The sequence below is a fragment of the Phyllostomus hastatus genome, unplaced genomic scaffold (assembly GCF_019186645.2).
Source record: "Phyllostomus hastatus isolate PE091 unplaced genomic scaffold, TTU_PhHast_1.1 phas_scaffold_93, whole genome shotgun sequence".
Taxonomy (NCBI): Eukaryota; Metazoa; Chordata; class Mammalia; order Chiroptera; family Phyllostomidae; genus Phyllostomus; species Phyllostomus hastatus.
In genome coordinates this window covers 20,685,597-20,701,690 of record NW_025334042.1, presented here as the reverse complement: position 1 = coordinate 20,701,690, position 16,094 = coordinate 20,685,597, and the positions used below count along the sequence as shown (strand labels likewise).

The 16,094-nt window shown below is 43.5% G+C and overlaps 1 protein-coding gene across 1 annotated transcript in view; it reads left to right on the top strand.

Annotated features, from left to right (window-relative positions):
- Nucleotides 1-8,165: 8,165 nt before the first annotated feature.
- Nucleotides 8,166-16,094, top strand: part of SLC4A8 (solute carrier family 4 member 8) — a 79,839-nt gene continuing 71,910 nt past the window's right edge. The window contains exon 1 of the mRNA XM_045829126.1: nt 8,166-8,330. Coding sequence (XP_045685082.1) covers nt 8,169-8,330 — 162 coding nt within the window. The 5' untranslated portion in view covers nt 8,166-8,168. The remainder of the gene's footprint in view (nt 8,331-16,094) is intronic.

Here is a 16,094-nt window from a genome sequence, read left to right as displayed (position 1 = left end):
GTGGTGTAAGATAAGTGTCCAATTTCATTCTTTTCCATGTGAATATCCGATTGTCTGAATCAAATTTATTGAAGACACTATTTTTTCCCATTGAGTATCCTTAGCTCCTTTGTTAAATTTTAGTTGACCAAATATACATGGGTTTATTTCTGGGCTCTAGGTTCTGTTGCTCTGGTCCAGGTCTGTTTTTACGCTAGTACTATATACTATTTTGATTACTATAGCTTTGTAGTTTAATTTAAAATATTCTTTTAAAAATATATTTTATTGATTATGCTATTACAGTTGTCCCACTTTTTCTCCCCATTATACCCCTCCACCGTCCATCTCACATCCCTCCAGCATTCCTCCACTTAAGTTCATGTCCATGGGTGGTACATATAAGTAGTTCGGCTTCTCCATTTCCTATACTATTCTTAACCTTCCCCTGTCTATTTTGTAGCTACCAATTGTGTTTCTTATTCCCTGTACCTTTCCCCCATTCTCTCTCTTCCCCCTCCCCACTGATAGACCTCCATGTGATCTCTGTTCCTCTCAGTTCTGTGATTCTGTTCCTATTCTAGTTGTTCGCTTAGTTTGTTTTCATTTTTTAGGTCCAGTTGTTGATAGCTATGAGTTTGTTGCCATTTTACTGTTCATAGTTTTGATCTTCTTTTTCTTAGATAAGTCCCTTTAACATTTCATGTAATACAGGCTTGGTGATGATGAACTCCTTTAGCTTTACCATGTCTGGGAAGCACTTTATCCACCCATCCATTCTAAATGAAAGCTTTGCTGGATAGAGCAATCTTGGATGTAGGTCCTTGCCTTTCATGACTTCAGATACTTCTTTCCAGCCCCTTATTGCCTGCAAGATTTCTTTTGAGAAATCAGCTGTTAGTTTTATGGGAACTCTTTTGTAGGTAACTCTCTCCTTTTCTCTTGCTGCTTTTAAGATTCTCCTTCTCTTTAATCTTGGGTAATGTAATTACTATGTGACTTGGTGTGTGTTTCCTTGGGTCCAAGTTCTTTGGGACTCTCTGAGCTTCCTGGACTTCCTGGAAGTCTATTTCCTTTGCCAGATTGGGGAAGTTCTTCATTATTTTTTCAAATAAATTTTCAATTTCTTGGTCTTCCTCTTCTCCTTCTGGCACCCGTATGATTTGGATGTTGGAACTTTTAAAGTTGTCCTATAGGTTCCTAAGCTTCTCAATTTTTTTTGAATTCTTGTTTCTTCATTCTGTTATGGTTGAATATTTATTTTTTCTTTCTGTTCCAAATTGTTGATTTCAGTCCCAGTTTCCTTCCCATCACTGTTGGTTCTCTGTATATTTTTCTTTATTTTACTCTGTATAGCCTTCACTTTTTCTTTTATTTTGCATCTGTACTCAATCATTTCTGTGAGCATTCTGATTACTATTGTTTTAACTCTGCATCTGATAGGTTGGCTATCTCCTAGAGTTTTGATTTGTTTTTTCATTTGGGCCATATTTCTTTGTCTTGGTGCACCTGTTATGTTGTAAGGGGTGGAGGCTTAGGTATTTTTAGGAGACAACAATTTTTAGGGGACAGGGATGAGAAGTTCTAGAGAGACCCAAACTGATCAATAGTTTACAATCAAATCGTGATGGAACCTTCTTCATTTTGTCTACCCCAGCCAAGCTGATCATGTCTATTTCTGCCTTAAGGCTGATTTTTTTCCCCTCTGATGTTCACTGGCTAATCATCTCCTAGCCCTGGATGTTCTTAGTAGATCTGGCAAATATTCTTTCTTTATTTTATAAGAAAGGACCAGAGAAACTCTGCGTTTTTTGAAGAACAGGCTGGCCCTTTCAGTTTGACAGTAGAGGTAAAAAAAAAAAGATAAATTCTTGAAATATCTTAAAATTCCATGTTTATTGTTTTTCCCCCAGCTCAAATGTCTGAATGGGTCTCTTTTCTTTTAAATTTTATGTAATTATTTTTAGAGAGAGGGAAAGGGAGGGAGAAAGAGAGGGATATAAACATTAATGTGAAAGAGAAACATCTATTGGTTGCCTCTTGCACATGCACTGACTGGGGACAGAACCTGCAATGTAGGCATGTGCCCTGACAGGCAATTGAATGGTGACCTTCGCAGGACAACACCCAACCAATTGAGCTACACCAGTCAGGGCTCTTTTCTTCTTTCCTTCCTTCCTTCCTTCCTTCCTTCCTTCCTTCCTTCCTTCCTTCCTTCCTTCCTTCCACAATTTATTTATTTATTTTTAGAGAAAGGGCAAGGGAAGGAGAAAGACAGGGAGAGAATCATCACTTGGTTGCCACTCACATGCCCTTAACTGGAGATCTGGCTTGAAACCCAGGCACGTGCCTTGACCAGGAATCAAACCAGCAACACTTGGGTTTGTAGGCTGGTGCTCAATCCACTGAGCCACACCAGCCAGGGCTCTTCTCTTTTTAATTAACTGCAAAATAAAAGGCCTCAAGGGATGTTCCACAGGGAATAAGAGTAACTTGGATTGAGTTTATATCTATGTCAGATAATGTACTTCCAGAGATAAAAAGCAGTAATAATTATTTTCAGAACGTCATGGATGTTTGTTAAGTAAACTAATGAATGGGTATCACTGACAAGCTTTCCCAAGTGGAAATTATATGAAACTGTCATGTGATAGGAAAGGGTAACAGAGGAGAAACCCTGGGTTTTTGCTTTGGGGAGTTCATGTCAATTCTAAACAAAATTCACGTTTTTACTATTTCACTGAAACCAGTTCAATTTTATGCAAGAGGTGGCTGAATGGAATTATATTTCCAGGAAGCTACTCTATGGAGTGGAAAGCATCAGTAGTTCTTGACCTTGCTCTGCTATTAACTGGTCTGGGCAAGTCCCTATTCCAACCACATTTCAGCTTCCTAGTCCGTGAAATGTTCTGTGTACATTTACAGACCCATTGAAGGAAAATGAGATAAGGTGATAAAGAAATTAAGGGTATATAGAATTATACAAATGTGAGGCATTGAATTCGCTGCTACCTTAAGGATATCCCAGGTCTACTGGCTCAAAGAAAGAACTTCCCTACTTAGTACAACAAGCTCAGAAGTTCTTATCCCCAGAGAAGAGGTGGAGTGAAACCACTGCACACAAACCTGATTCTGGGCAGGGCTAGGCTGGGCTTTGAAACTGATAAGATAACTATTTAATTAATATACATGTGTTCAGATCTGACATCAGGGACCTGGCAAGGGGTCGTGTTTCCCTCCATTTCCTGAACTACTTCTCTGGATCTGGAAGTCCCACGACATTTCACATCCAAGGCCTGCTTTCTGTTCTGTTCTGCTCCTTCTATAGGTCCTTCCTGCCCCTCCTTCCCCGTCCAAGAATCTTACTCGTGATCCTGGAGAAGGCAGAAAGTAGGTTTTTGCTATTTCACTCGTGTTCAGTCTATCAGAGCCTCAGTGTGGGGCAAGATGTAAATGAGTACAGTGTAAGGAATTTCTATGGATAATGTTGGTGATCACGAATGGAGGGGGACTGATTTCCCTGTCAAGAGCCAGTTTTTGTGGTGCCTCATTGTTCTTCCCTGTGATGTATAGTGTTCCAGGCTGGCAGCACGCTGTGAACAAAGACAACTGTACTCTGTGGTCTCTTTTCAATGTGCTGTGACTTGGCAAGGGCTGAAGGCAAATCATGCACCTGCGTAACCTTTTTAGCTTGACAAAGAATGACGTCTCTCTCCCACTCTCCCTCCCTTCACAGGAAATGCTCCCAGACGACAGTGCAAACAAGCCGTAATTAAGTCTTTCCACCAACCTTTTCTTGGGTTTAGATGTGTAATTAAGTGGGAGAAACTGAATCAGGTATGAGACGCAGCTGGAAACTGGGAGTACCTCACGGCAAGTAAGGACTAGAACTTCTGCCCTGTGGTTCTCCGGACAGTGTAAGCAGGGTAAGAGACATGGTAAACTGATGGGGGAATTAAGATGCTTTTGATGGAAAAGTTGGTTGCAACTGTACAGAACATTTTTGAGTTTCTCAAACCTTTTGAGTTTCTTGTATTTTTGTCTTTTTGTCTCTGAGTAAGAGAATTTCAATGTTTCTCAGCCAGTATTTAAAGATAATACATGTAAGGTGCCTGCTGCTTCCCTGGGAAGGCTGTGAATACATCCTTATAATTATATGCAAAATGTGGGGCTTTGTGTACTTATCTGAAAAGAGAGTGCCATATATTTTATCATGTCCCCCAGGGGTTCAAGGCTTACTTTCCTCCCCCTGCACTGGTATTAGAAAAGAGAAGGATCTAGCCCTGGCTGGTGTGGCTCAGTGGATTGATTGCTGGCCTACAAACCAAAGCATTGCCATTTTGAGTCCCTATCAGGGCACATACCTGGGGCCAGCTTCCCAGTAGGGGGCGCACAAGAGGCAACCACACATTGAGGTTTCTTTCCCTCTCTTTTCCCTACCTTTCCCCTTCTCTAAAAATAAATAAATAAAATTTAAGAAAAGATAGAAAAGAGAAGGATCTAGAGACAGGAACTGGAAGGACAGCCACATTTGGAATTAAAGAGAGGGTGGAGTCTATAAAAGTTAGAGAAGAATGGAGGCCCAAGGCAGCCCACTGAGAGGCAGTAGGTGGTTAAGCATGTGCAGTATGGAATCAGATACTTCCGATCTCAGAGTCCAGTGTCTCCACTTATTAACTGTGCTGGCTGTGCAGTCTGGGCACTTCATATCTCCAAGCCTCGGTCTTCAGTTTTCTCACCTACAACATGGGACGATAGAATGTAAAATTGTTGCAAGGATTAATTAAGGTTATCCATGTAGCATTCCTCCTTGTCTCTTTCTTGGTGTGTGTGTATGTGTGTGTGTAGTCTGACTCTACATGTATTTTGCATTTTCCTGTCCATTTTTAGCCTCATTCTAGACCAAGTATCCTGTGCAGTCCTCAGAAGGCTCTGAGTTCTGTTCTGCTGTTTTTCTTTTCTGCTGTCTTAGAAAAATGGTGAGTGTGAGGGGGTGTCCTTGACTGAATATACTACTCCCAGCTCGCCCAGGTCCAGCTTGCTGGCCAGGCTTGAGAGCAGCACATTTGCACTTAGCCCTGCAAGGAGTAGCACACTAGTACTCCCAAGGAGTGTAGGGAGAAGTAGAAACTAGGGGTCTGGAGCCCAGTGGCCAGCCTCCTTTGGAAAGAGGAGGTCAAATCAGCCCTGGGAGGGGAGAGCCTGTATATTGCAGCGCTGCAGATGGCAGCCACCTCAGGCAGCTTCAGAGGCTGCTTCTGTGGCCTAGTTCCTTTTGTAATTTGCACAATAGACCAGAAGATGGGGCTCTTGACCCTGGAGTCAAGGGCCAGAGGATCTGACTTGATCTACATTTGAACTGGAGGGAAATCAGACCCATAAGAGCTCCCAAGGAATCCTCTGCCTCCTCAATCCTCTTCCTACTCTGCCCGCTCAAGACCACTTTCATGGCTGGAAGTTGTCCTTTTAAGAAGGGAGGAAATGTGGGTGTATCTTTCCTTTGGTCACCATCCTTGGCCCCTCCTGAATTAACACGTTGCTAGAGCTGGTCTAATTGACCCCCTGCCTTAGGTTTCTCCCTCTAATTGGCTTGCCCCTAATGTCAGATTTCAGCACTAGTTATATGGGACCTATTGTGCAGTGGTCAAGAACTGTAGAATCATACAGGCTTGTCCTTGACCCATCTCATCAGGTGACGCTCTCCTCACTTCTTCAGAGAAGCCCTCCCTGACCACCACCCCATTTAAAGTAGCTCCTCCCAACTCCCATGTCAGCTACTTACTCTCTATCATATAACCCTGTTACTTACTTCACAGAAGCAATCATAACATGTAATTATCTTGTCTGTTTACTTGTTTATTGTTTCCTCACTAAACTGTAAGGCTCAAGAGGGCAAGACCCTGTTTGTCCTATTGCTGTTTCCCCAACACCCAGCACAGGGCTGAATACATAGATTCTTAGTAAATATGTTTTTAATTAATAAATGAGTGAATCCCAGTTTAATGATTGCCTAACCTAGAGAAAGCTGGTAAACTTCTCTGAGTCTCAGTTTTTTCTTCTTTTCTAAAGATTTTATTTATTTTTAGAGGGGAAGGGAGGGAGAAAGAGGGAACTATCAATGTGTGGTTGCCCCTCGTGCGCCCCCTACTGGGGACCTGGCCCACAACCCAGTCATGTGCCCTGACTGACAATTGAACCTGATGCCCTTTGCTTCGCAGTCTGGCTCTCAATCCATTGAGCCACACCAGCCAGGGCTGAGTCTCAGTCTTCTTACCAGTGAAAAGGAGAAATAATGGAGATGCTATGAATATTAAATGGCACAATGTACTTATACAATTAAACCTGAGCCCTGGTGCATGGAAGTGTTCTCTAAAACCTTCAGCAGTGTTCTACTTTCTATCACGTGAGAAAATAAAGTCTGAACTAATTAGTCAGCTCCCCATTATATGGCCATAGCTTTTCTCGACCACAGTTTTTACTTCCTACTGCTTTCTATCACTTTCCACTTTGGTTCAAATCACTGTTACCCTGAACAGGCCATGTGCATTCCTATTCTTAAGTCTTTGCCCGAGAGCTAAGATGCTGGCTCTTTTTACCATGGCTCCACTTTTTAAATTTAGCTCAAGTCCATGTCCTCTGTGTCATATTTCTAAAGTACCCCAAGTCATAAGGGTCATTTTCTCTTTTGAATTTTTCTAATCTTTGTTGTGTATATTATACTCATATGGTTCTTATTCTATGTTCTATTAGTTTGTCTTGTGTTAACATACAGTATATCCTGTTTCCCTCATTAAATTTTAAGCCTCATAGAGATATATATATTATATTTTAGATTTCTCTGCATGTTCAGTGCCATGTGGACCTGTACATAGTAGGTATTAAAAACATATATTTGCTAACAACTTTCTATGTGCCCAGCATTCTTTGAAGCTCTGTGGAGTATTCCGAAGAGCATAAAGAAATAGCCATTGCCTTCAAATATTTACAATATTAGAGTGAGTTAAAATCAACATATAATCAAAGTATTTAAATAACCACAGCATGGCGACTGTTGTGGTGGCTTCTTGGAAGAGGTAGCCTTTGAGATTGACTCTGAGGGAAGGTTAAGGTTTGAATGGAAAGAGATGGGGTGAATGCCAGACTCAAGAGACAGGCTTAGCGAAGAGACGGATAGAGACTGTGGTAATTAATGATGAAACTCAGAAATGAAACCGGAGGTTTATACAGGAGATTGGACATATGGCTCTGCCTCAGTTACACTTCACATTTCAGGGCCAATGGGAGGAATGGTATGCAGAGTTGAAACTTTGACATGTACCTAACTATGGTCCTCAAGTGCAGCCTCTTTGTAGACTGAGAACGGCTTGCAAGAGTTCTTTTTGCTCTAATGTGACTCAGCTACAGTCTGATGTGATAGAATTAATACATACAAAGGAAAAGGCCCCTTTCCTTCTCTTGGGGACAGAGGATTGGATTATGGTCAGTCTCTCTTTTCTTTAAAACCCAAATCAGATTGAATGTTATTCATGACTTTCTAAACTCATCTTAAATCAGTAGTTCTTGTTAAATAATAATTTGCCTTACATTATTTTTTCAGAAAAGTTGGAAGCATTTTTGTAGAGTTACTTCAACAGTCATCCTTAGTTCAATTGTGCTTTTTGCTGCCAACCTGAGACTCAGGGAGGTGACCTAAGTCGCAGTGAGTTTGTGGAGCGGGTAGGATCACTGCCTATCTGCTTATCTTTAATGTTCTTTAATCTGGCCACTAGCTCAGAGATTAACAAGTAATCTTAGAAGGCCGTTTCCTTTCACCTTCAATTACTTCCTTCTGCAATCCCCAAGGCACATTTCTCCAGAATTTAAAAATCATTATCCAAGGAATAAAATTAGAATAGACAAAACCAACACTTTCCTAGTTTTGAAAGTTCAGGGCTAGCTGCAAATAAGAACGAGACTTTGTTTCTAGTGAGCAGTTGGACGGACCCTCTAGTCCTGGGGCCCCAGAAGGGAGGGAGGCGGTTTCCACGGCAACCTGGGCTCCTCCGGCTGCTCCCTCCTCCTCCTGGTAGCCCAGGGTACCGCCGGACAGCGTCCTCTCGTGCTCCGCGCCCTGATTGGCTGCACAGGACGCGCGCTGATTGGCGGTGGCGGTGCCTCGCGGCCGGTGGCTATGGAGGCGGCGGCGGTTGATGGTTGACCGTCTGCTCCAGGGTAGGGGTCGCCGTTCGGGCGATCCTCTCAGACCCGACCATCGTGCGCTGACGCTCGACCTGGAGCCTGTGGGCGAGACCGTGCTCGGCTCCGCCATGCCGGCCGGGAGTAACGAGCCAGACGGTGTCCTCAGCTATCAGGTAGGGCCCGCCTCCCACCCCTCCCCAGGGCTCAGCCTCCTCCATCCTCTCCCTATTCCTGCTTCTGCCCCCAAGCTGGACTCTCAGGCCACTCTCTGAGGGCAAGGGGAGGCCATCCCGGGACACCAGGTGGCGCTCTGGGAGGTTGGGGATCGGACAGGGGCTGCGAGAGGGTGACCTTGGGCCGAACCGGGAGCTGCCTCTCACTGCCGCATCCCTTGCACGGCTGGCGGTGACCTCTCTTCTCTTCGGGTCCTCCCTGTTGGGAGAGAGGCTGGCTTCTGCGCCTCGCCGTGTAGTGCTGGGACTTGGGAGAAAGGGTGGCCAGGGACCATACTCTGGTAGAGCAGGTTTCCTCTTTGTGTTATTTTTGGGGGGTTCAGGAAGAGCTGGAACCATTGGAGGCTGGGACCAAACCCTGTTACTGTGTCCAGCTTTATGTCTCCCTCCACCCCATTGCGCAAACATCTGACAAGTTCTGGATAGGGAAGCAGGAATGGACTAGGGAAGTGTTGAGGAGCTAGGAACAGTGTTTAAGAGAATGACAAAACCAGGTTTAAGCAACTGATAACCCAACTGTTGGGGTGGCTAATGTAAGTAAAAGCATTGAACTAGGTGTCAGAGTCTGTAGGTTCAAGACTACATCTACCTCACACAGGCTTTGTGACCTTGAGTAAGTCACTTGCCTCTTTTAACCTCAGTTCTCCATCTAGTAAAGCGGGAACGATAGTATCTGCTTCCCTTACCTTAACAGGGTTGGTTTGAGGGCAAAACGAGGTGCTATTTGTGAAAACACTTTGTGAAACAATGTTTAATGTGTGACATTAAACATTAAGTGAGTGAGTAGTATGTCACTGAATTCTCTACCCCACCCCCCTTTTCTGTGCAGTCAGGTGGTATAGTTACTGGTCTGGAAAGGGGGATTGATTGAAGGGGGGTTCAGGTCTGAAGTGGAGGTCTGTGAAGAGAATGATGGACCTTCTCCGGAAGGATGATGGGTCTTGGACACAAGTGCCATGTTGACACTTGGGGTAGTTTCTATCCCCTGAGCTACCCAGGGTGTTTTCCCTGCCTCCTTCTGTAAGGAGGCAGGGAAAACACTCCAAGTTTGTGGCAGAATGGGTATCAGACACTGACTCTTCTTCCTGGTAGTAGTTTACTACTAGAAGATCCACGATTTCTTCTTTGCTTGCTCCATCAAAAAAGGAATCACAGCTAAGATTTTGGAAAATCCATATCTAATACTGTTAAGGCCTACTAAGTGTATTCATGGTATATTTGGGATACAGTGATGAGTAAAAATAGGCAATGTTCTTGTCCTCTGGAGCTTCCTGTCGTGTGTGTGTGTGTGTGTGTGTGTGTGTGTGTGTGTGTGTAGGGAGGGGGGCTGGAGAAATAACCACACAAGTAAATGTATTATCATAAACTGTGATAAGTGCTTCGAAAGAACGATAGACAAAATGTGAACAAAGATCTAAATTTGTGTCACCTGAGGGAAAAGGAGCTCAAAGGGCTTTGGAAACAAAGGGAACACCATATGCGAAAGTCCTGTGGTAGAAGTGGGTACATCAGGCTAAGACCTAAAAGAGGTGCAGTGTGTCTAGAGCCCAGAGAGTAAATGAGGGAAATGGTGTGAGGTGTACTCTGGCGTCGTAATATACAGGGTCACTGTAGTCCATGATGAGGAAGTTGGTATTTTTCTGGGGAACAAGGGGAAGCCACTGGAGGAAGCAGGGAGCAAAAGAAGAGAGAGGTAGAAAGAGAGAGAACGAGCCAGAGAGAGGAAAGCCAATGAGATCATGATCAGACTTTCTTATTGAAAAGACTTCTCTGGCTGCAGTGCGGGAACAGGCTGGATGAGCATGAGGTGACTGTGTCCTTCATGTGCAGACTGTGTACAGGTTGTATTGTCCGGGTCATACCAACCCCATGGCTGCTGTTAGTGTTCTGTGAAGCTGATAATTCCAGAGTGCTTCCAGGATAGGAGAGAGAATAATGACTTCTTTTATATCTAGCTCATGAAACTTTCATGGATGCTGGGATGGGGAGAAGAAGAGGAATAGAGTGGGAAGTAGGACCTCTTGAAGCCTGAGTGAAGTGATGGACAAATGGGAATGTGGATATAGGGGGGGAAAAGAAATGAGGGGAGAAGGAGGAAAGAAAATTGAGCTGACTTGTGGGAGATGCAGTTAACTGACTAAACGTTACCAGTTAAGCCTCCTGTGTGCCAAGTAGGCTGTGTGGAAGGGAGGCAGACCTTGCAAAATGAGGGGATTGTATAACTTATGTAAACAGAAATTCCAGACATCACGTCTAAATATCAGGAGTCCGTGTTTTCTCTGGTTCGCACCAGCCTTCTAACGATTCTCTCTGCCTTCTCTCTTACATTTCTAAATACTTTATGCATGGCAGCCAGAGGGAGCTTTTAAAAACACAAATCAGATTATGTCATATCCTATCTTGAACCCACTATCTTTAGTGGGTTCCCAGTGATTTTATAATAAAATCCAAACTCCTATCATGGCCTATTGAGTTTTAACGTGATCGAGGCCTTGACCACACTCCCTGACCGCCTTTCCTCCGCTCTCACCGCGAGCCCCTACCCTGGCTTTCTGTTTCTTTGATATGGTGAGTTCCTTCATGCTTCAGGACCTCTGTTCTTGCTCTTCACTCTTCCTAGGACATCTTGCTGCCTTGGCCTTCTCATGACTCAAGTGTCACCTCCTCGGAGTGGCTTTTCTTGATCTTTACCCACAGTTACTCCTTTTCATATAATCCTGTTTTGTTTTCTTAACAGCTCATGTAATTTATTTGAAGTGTTCTTATTTTGATTTCTTGTTTATTTTCCAATAGAAGCCTCACGAAGGCATGGATCAGCCACAAAACATTTTCATCTAGCACAGTGCAAGGTGTAATACAGGTGCTCGGTTGCCTGAGGAAATGAACGATTCTCCCGTAGTCAAAGGCAATGTCCTCTCCTCTGGGAGCTCCCGGTCTTGTCGGGATTAGCACAGGACAACGGACAGCCATTGCTCGAAAAGCTGTCTCTTTTGTGCTGTCTTAGCTCAGATGTTCTCTGGAAAACCTTTGCCTTCTTTTCAAATTACTCCATTTGAACCTTCAAGGTCTGACTTCGTATCACTGTCAGAATTCATTGCTGTCTTCTCTGCCCATGACATCCACCAAGTTATGTTACTTCTCCCACCCTTTACTTATGGAATATACATGTTCATCTCTCCTTATAAGCTGACAGTTCCTTTTGATGTTGTTCTGTGAGCTTTTATTGGTGCTTGCCATGTGCCAGGCACTGTGGTAACTGCTTTCCATGCATTCTTTCCTTTAAGTCTCTCAGTAACCTTGAGAGTTGCGTGCCCTCATTCTTATTTTTCAATGTAGAAACCAAGATACAGAGAGGTAACTCTAATAAGTGGCAGGGCTGCCTGCCCCTCTTCCCAGGATGTGCCCTTAACACTCTGTATTACTGTAGCTTTTGTCTTTGATTCCTAGACCAGTGCCTGGCTCCGAGTGAGCACTTAGTGTTTGGGAAATATGTGTGGCAAGGTGTATATAAGAGTGGGAAGAGGCAGGAGTAAGGGGGTCAGCTGGGAGGCTGTAATTCAGGATAAGCCGATGAAGGTCTGATTTGTTGAATTTTGATGAGATCTCCAGAGGTGATTATCGAAATTTTAGGAGTCAGTGAGTTCAGAAAGGGGGTGGTAATAAAGAAAGATCAGAAAGCTTTAGGGAAAGCCCCTAGTTTGGATTGGAACTGGGGATATCTTCAAATTTCTTCAAAGTTCCCCTGAGGAGCACTTTCAGAACTGGCCAGAAAGAAGTGCGGGAGGAGAAGGCTGGAGAAGCCAGCACGGTCCGCACTTGGGTCAGGTGGTGCTGGGGTCCCCAGGGAGATTCAGGGAGGGTGGCAGTGGAGGTATGGAGAGCGAGTGAATTTAGGCAATTACCAAGGTTTTTATGTGAATGAGGCCTGCTCAGAATGGAAAATTTTGCAGAAATCTTCAGAGTTATAAACTCTGGTAAGTGAGTGATAATTGGGAAGCATGGCCAAAGGGGAAGAGAGTCACACTGTACATCTTAAGGTGGGCCTGAGAAAACCCTAAGACAAGAGTTCCTGAAGGAGACCTGACTGCTTGTGTCCAGTGACTCTGGCACTTGTTGGAGCTCAGTAAATATTATCCGACTAAATGAATAAATGAATGGCTCTGTAGAAAGCCGGTCAGCTTTTCAGAGGTCAGTTTATGGTAAGCAGTCAGTAAATATTTGCTGAATGTTACTGAACAAAAGTGGCAACCATAGCAGATTCTCCTCTTACTCCATCGCAGTGTACAATCCTTACTCTTCCATGCTGTCCCAACACCTAGTAGATGTTCTTTCCCTAAGCAGGACTTGGGGAAGCTACGGGCATTCTCTTCGCCTGGCCTCACCAGGTCTACTGGGAACCTTCAGGAGGAGAGGTGTGGGCTGTCCTGCCAAGCAGAGAATTGAGGTCGTCTGGGGAACAATCCAGTCTGAAAATTGACTTCCTGAAATATTGGTGGATAATTGTCTTAGCTCATGGTTAGCCTTGGCGGGGTAGACAGGGCTCTCAGTTAAGCCTGCATTAGTAACTAGGACACAGCAAAGCAACTGTGTTTATTCTAAATCTGCTGCTAGGTAACAGCAACAGCTCTTAGGTAATCGAGATGGTTGTTTCTTGTAAGGTAGTAACACATTTACTCTGGTTTTGGTGGTTAGAAAGCCATAATGCGTGTATTAGTTTCTCTTGCTCCCATAACAAATTAACACAAATTTAGTGGCTTAAACAACGCAAATTGGTTGTCTCACAGTTCTTTAGTTCAGAAGTCCTACAAGTTCTCAATGGGCTAAAATTAGAGTGTCGATGGGGCTCTGTTTCTTTCTGAAGGCTCTGGAAGAGAACCTGCTTCGTTGACTTCTTCCGCTGCTAGATGCTGCCTGCATTCCTTGGTGTGTAGCCCACTTCCTCCGTTTTCAAAGCTAGCAATGCAGCGTGTCTCAGGTCTTGCTTTTGGCATTGTATCTTTTTCTCTGACTCTACTCTTCTGTCTCAGTTTCCCTTTCTAGGGACCCTTATCGTTACATGGAGCCCACCAAAGAATCCAGAATAATCTTGTTTTAAATTCAGCTGATTAACAATCTTATTTCCTTAATAATCTGCATTTCAGGAGTCATTATTCTGTCTACTATAATGTATTAACTGGTAATCTATACTGAACAGCAGTGACTCTAAGTGGGATTCAATAAAAGAATCCCTGAGACACCAGAACCACTTCGAAACTTTAGGCCCTTAGAAGGCTCCTGAAGAGTCAGAACAGGAAGTTCATGGGTATTCAGGAGCTCGTGGCCACTGAGAAGAGGTGTGGGAGCCATTATGCAACAGCTGCACAAGTCCTCACAGAAGGTTTCGTCTTGCTGTAGAGTGTGGCTGCATTCAGTCTGGAAGTCAAACTGAGGTCATTAAGAGAGCCGGGGACGTGGGGGTCAGATTCAGTGACGGAGTCTGCAAGGGGCCAGGATTCACGGACGTTGCTGGATGAAGAGGACGATGGAAGTGCCCAAGGAGACGGAGAACTGTTGGAACTCTTGGGACAGTTTGAGGGATAAGGTTCTGGAGCACTAAAGATTTAAGAAGCTAATAATGTGGACCTTGAGCTGCTCTCACTGTGGACGTTAATCCTTGATTAGATGACATAGCTCTCTGAAACAGTCAGGTTCTTTGCTTTTTGCAGTGTTAGAATGTAGTGTTAATACGAGGAACACGGAGAAACTTGAGACCTCCCTATCCCACTTAGCTCTTGTGAGGTCTTACTTAGTCTTGATTTAGGACTGTTGTCAGGATTAAGTGAGGTAATATATATGTAAAGCACAATGCTGGGCATATAGTACGTGCTCATGAATATTTGTTTCTAATACTAATTGCATTAACTCAGTTGGCTGATTAGAAACCTTGGAAGCCACTTATGTTTGTGTATGTTTTAAAATTGTTTATGTGGTGGCTGCTGTGGCTCAGTTGGTTGGTGCTTTGACCTAAAGGTTGCAGGTTTAATCCCCGGTCTAGGTGCATGTGATCTCAGGTCTGGGCGTGTAGAGGAGGCAGCCAGTCAAAATGCTTCTCTCTCACACTGATGTTTCTCTTTTGCCCTTCCTTTCTCCCTTCCTCTCTCTCCAAAAGCAATTAAAAATGCCCTTGAGTAAGGATTTAATTTTTTAAATTGGTTGATATATTAGAACTTAATAAACACTTGATTCTATTGTCTGGGGCAGGGGAGGGTGGGAGGGTGGAGGGGTAGGAAAATGTTATTTACAATCTCTGAAAACATTGAACCCTTAGGAAAGAAGGTGCAAGAAGTCTTTAGAGGTAAACTCTCTGAGACTCACTTCCAGAGGGAGGTGGGGTTGAGTTTGGCAGGTCTACAACCCCACAGGCGGGGTGGAACGGCACATGGTGCATCAAGGAGAGGACTCCAGGTGGGTCCCACTGCCTGCCGCCTTCTCCCTCCCCTGAAGCTCTGTGGCTGCTGCTAGGAGCAGGAGCCATTATGTAAGACTCAGCTCTGCCCTTGCCTTTTAATTTGTCCATTAACTGTAAGTGAGAATCTGGTCCGCTATTCAGCTACAATTCATTCATTTTTCAAGGCTCATGATGCTTTCTCACTCACTATGTGCCTTGCAATTTCAATGTTTTAATGTGTATTTAACCTACTTTGTTCTTTTTATCTTATTTGTCCTTGTGATGGGCACCCAAATCAATTCACTGTTACATAGTGGGTCATTGTAGTGAGTTAGAAGTACAGAAAAGAGAGTTAGAAACAGGGCCTTTTCTCCAGTTCATCCTTCTTTCCCTCCCTATTTCCCTTCCTCCTTTCTTTCCTTTTTCTCCTAAACTTATATAATGTGGCTCCCATGAGTCTAATCTTTGTCTGAGCATAAACTTCCCTGAGAATCTGATGAAAGTTATGGACCCTTTCCCAAGAAAAATGCACACTGACACCTAATTCTCTGAAGCCCATTCATAACAAACGTAGACATCCATGGTTAAGAAATCTTCTTTGCCATTAATAATGATGGTATCAGAGTAAATAATAGCTAGCTGGTGAGGAATCTGCAACAAGAACAAACCAATGAGACTTGATATTCCTTTCTTTTCATTTTTATGATTTTAAACCAATTTCATATATATTTGAAATTTATAGAACATTTCAAACATGCACCATAGCAGAAAGACTTGTTAAAATGGACCGTCGCGTCCTCAACGACCTGGCCTCAACAGCGGACACACAGCATGTACTGATTGATCTGTGTCTCCGCCCATTCTCCAAATCCCAAGCGTCAAATTAAAAACTTCAGTATGTATCACTAAAGATTAAGGACCATTTTTAAAATGACATAACCACCATATCACAATATTATTATTATTATTATTATTATTATTATTACACTTAAACATTAACATGTTCTTTATATATTCAAATGTCCATTCAGTTGTTTAAATTTCTGTGAACCCCTTATTAGTTTTTAGAATAGCTGGCTTATTTGAATCAGGATCCAAACAAAGTCCACACATTCACGTTGAAGCCCGACCTTCCAAATGCTCTGGCTCATGGTGTTTGACAGTGGCTGTTTCCTTTGGCAAGAGAAAAAAAGGAGATGAACATTCATTTAGTGAACTTAGGCTGTGGTTAACCAATCTAAATTATGGAAACAAGTCGATTTTTCACATGGAATTTT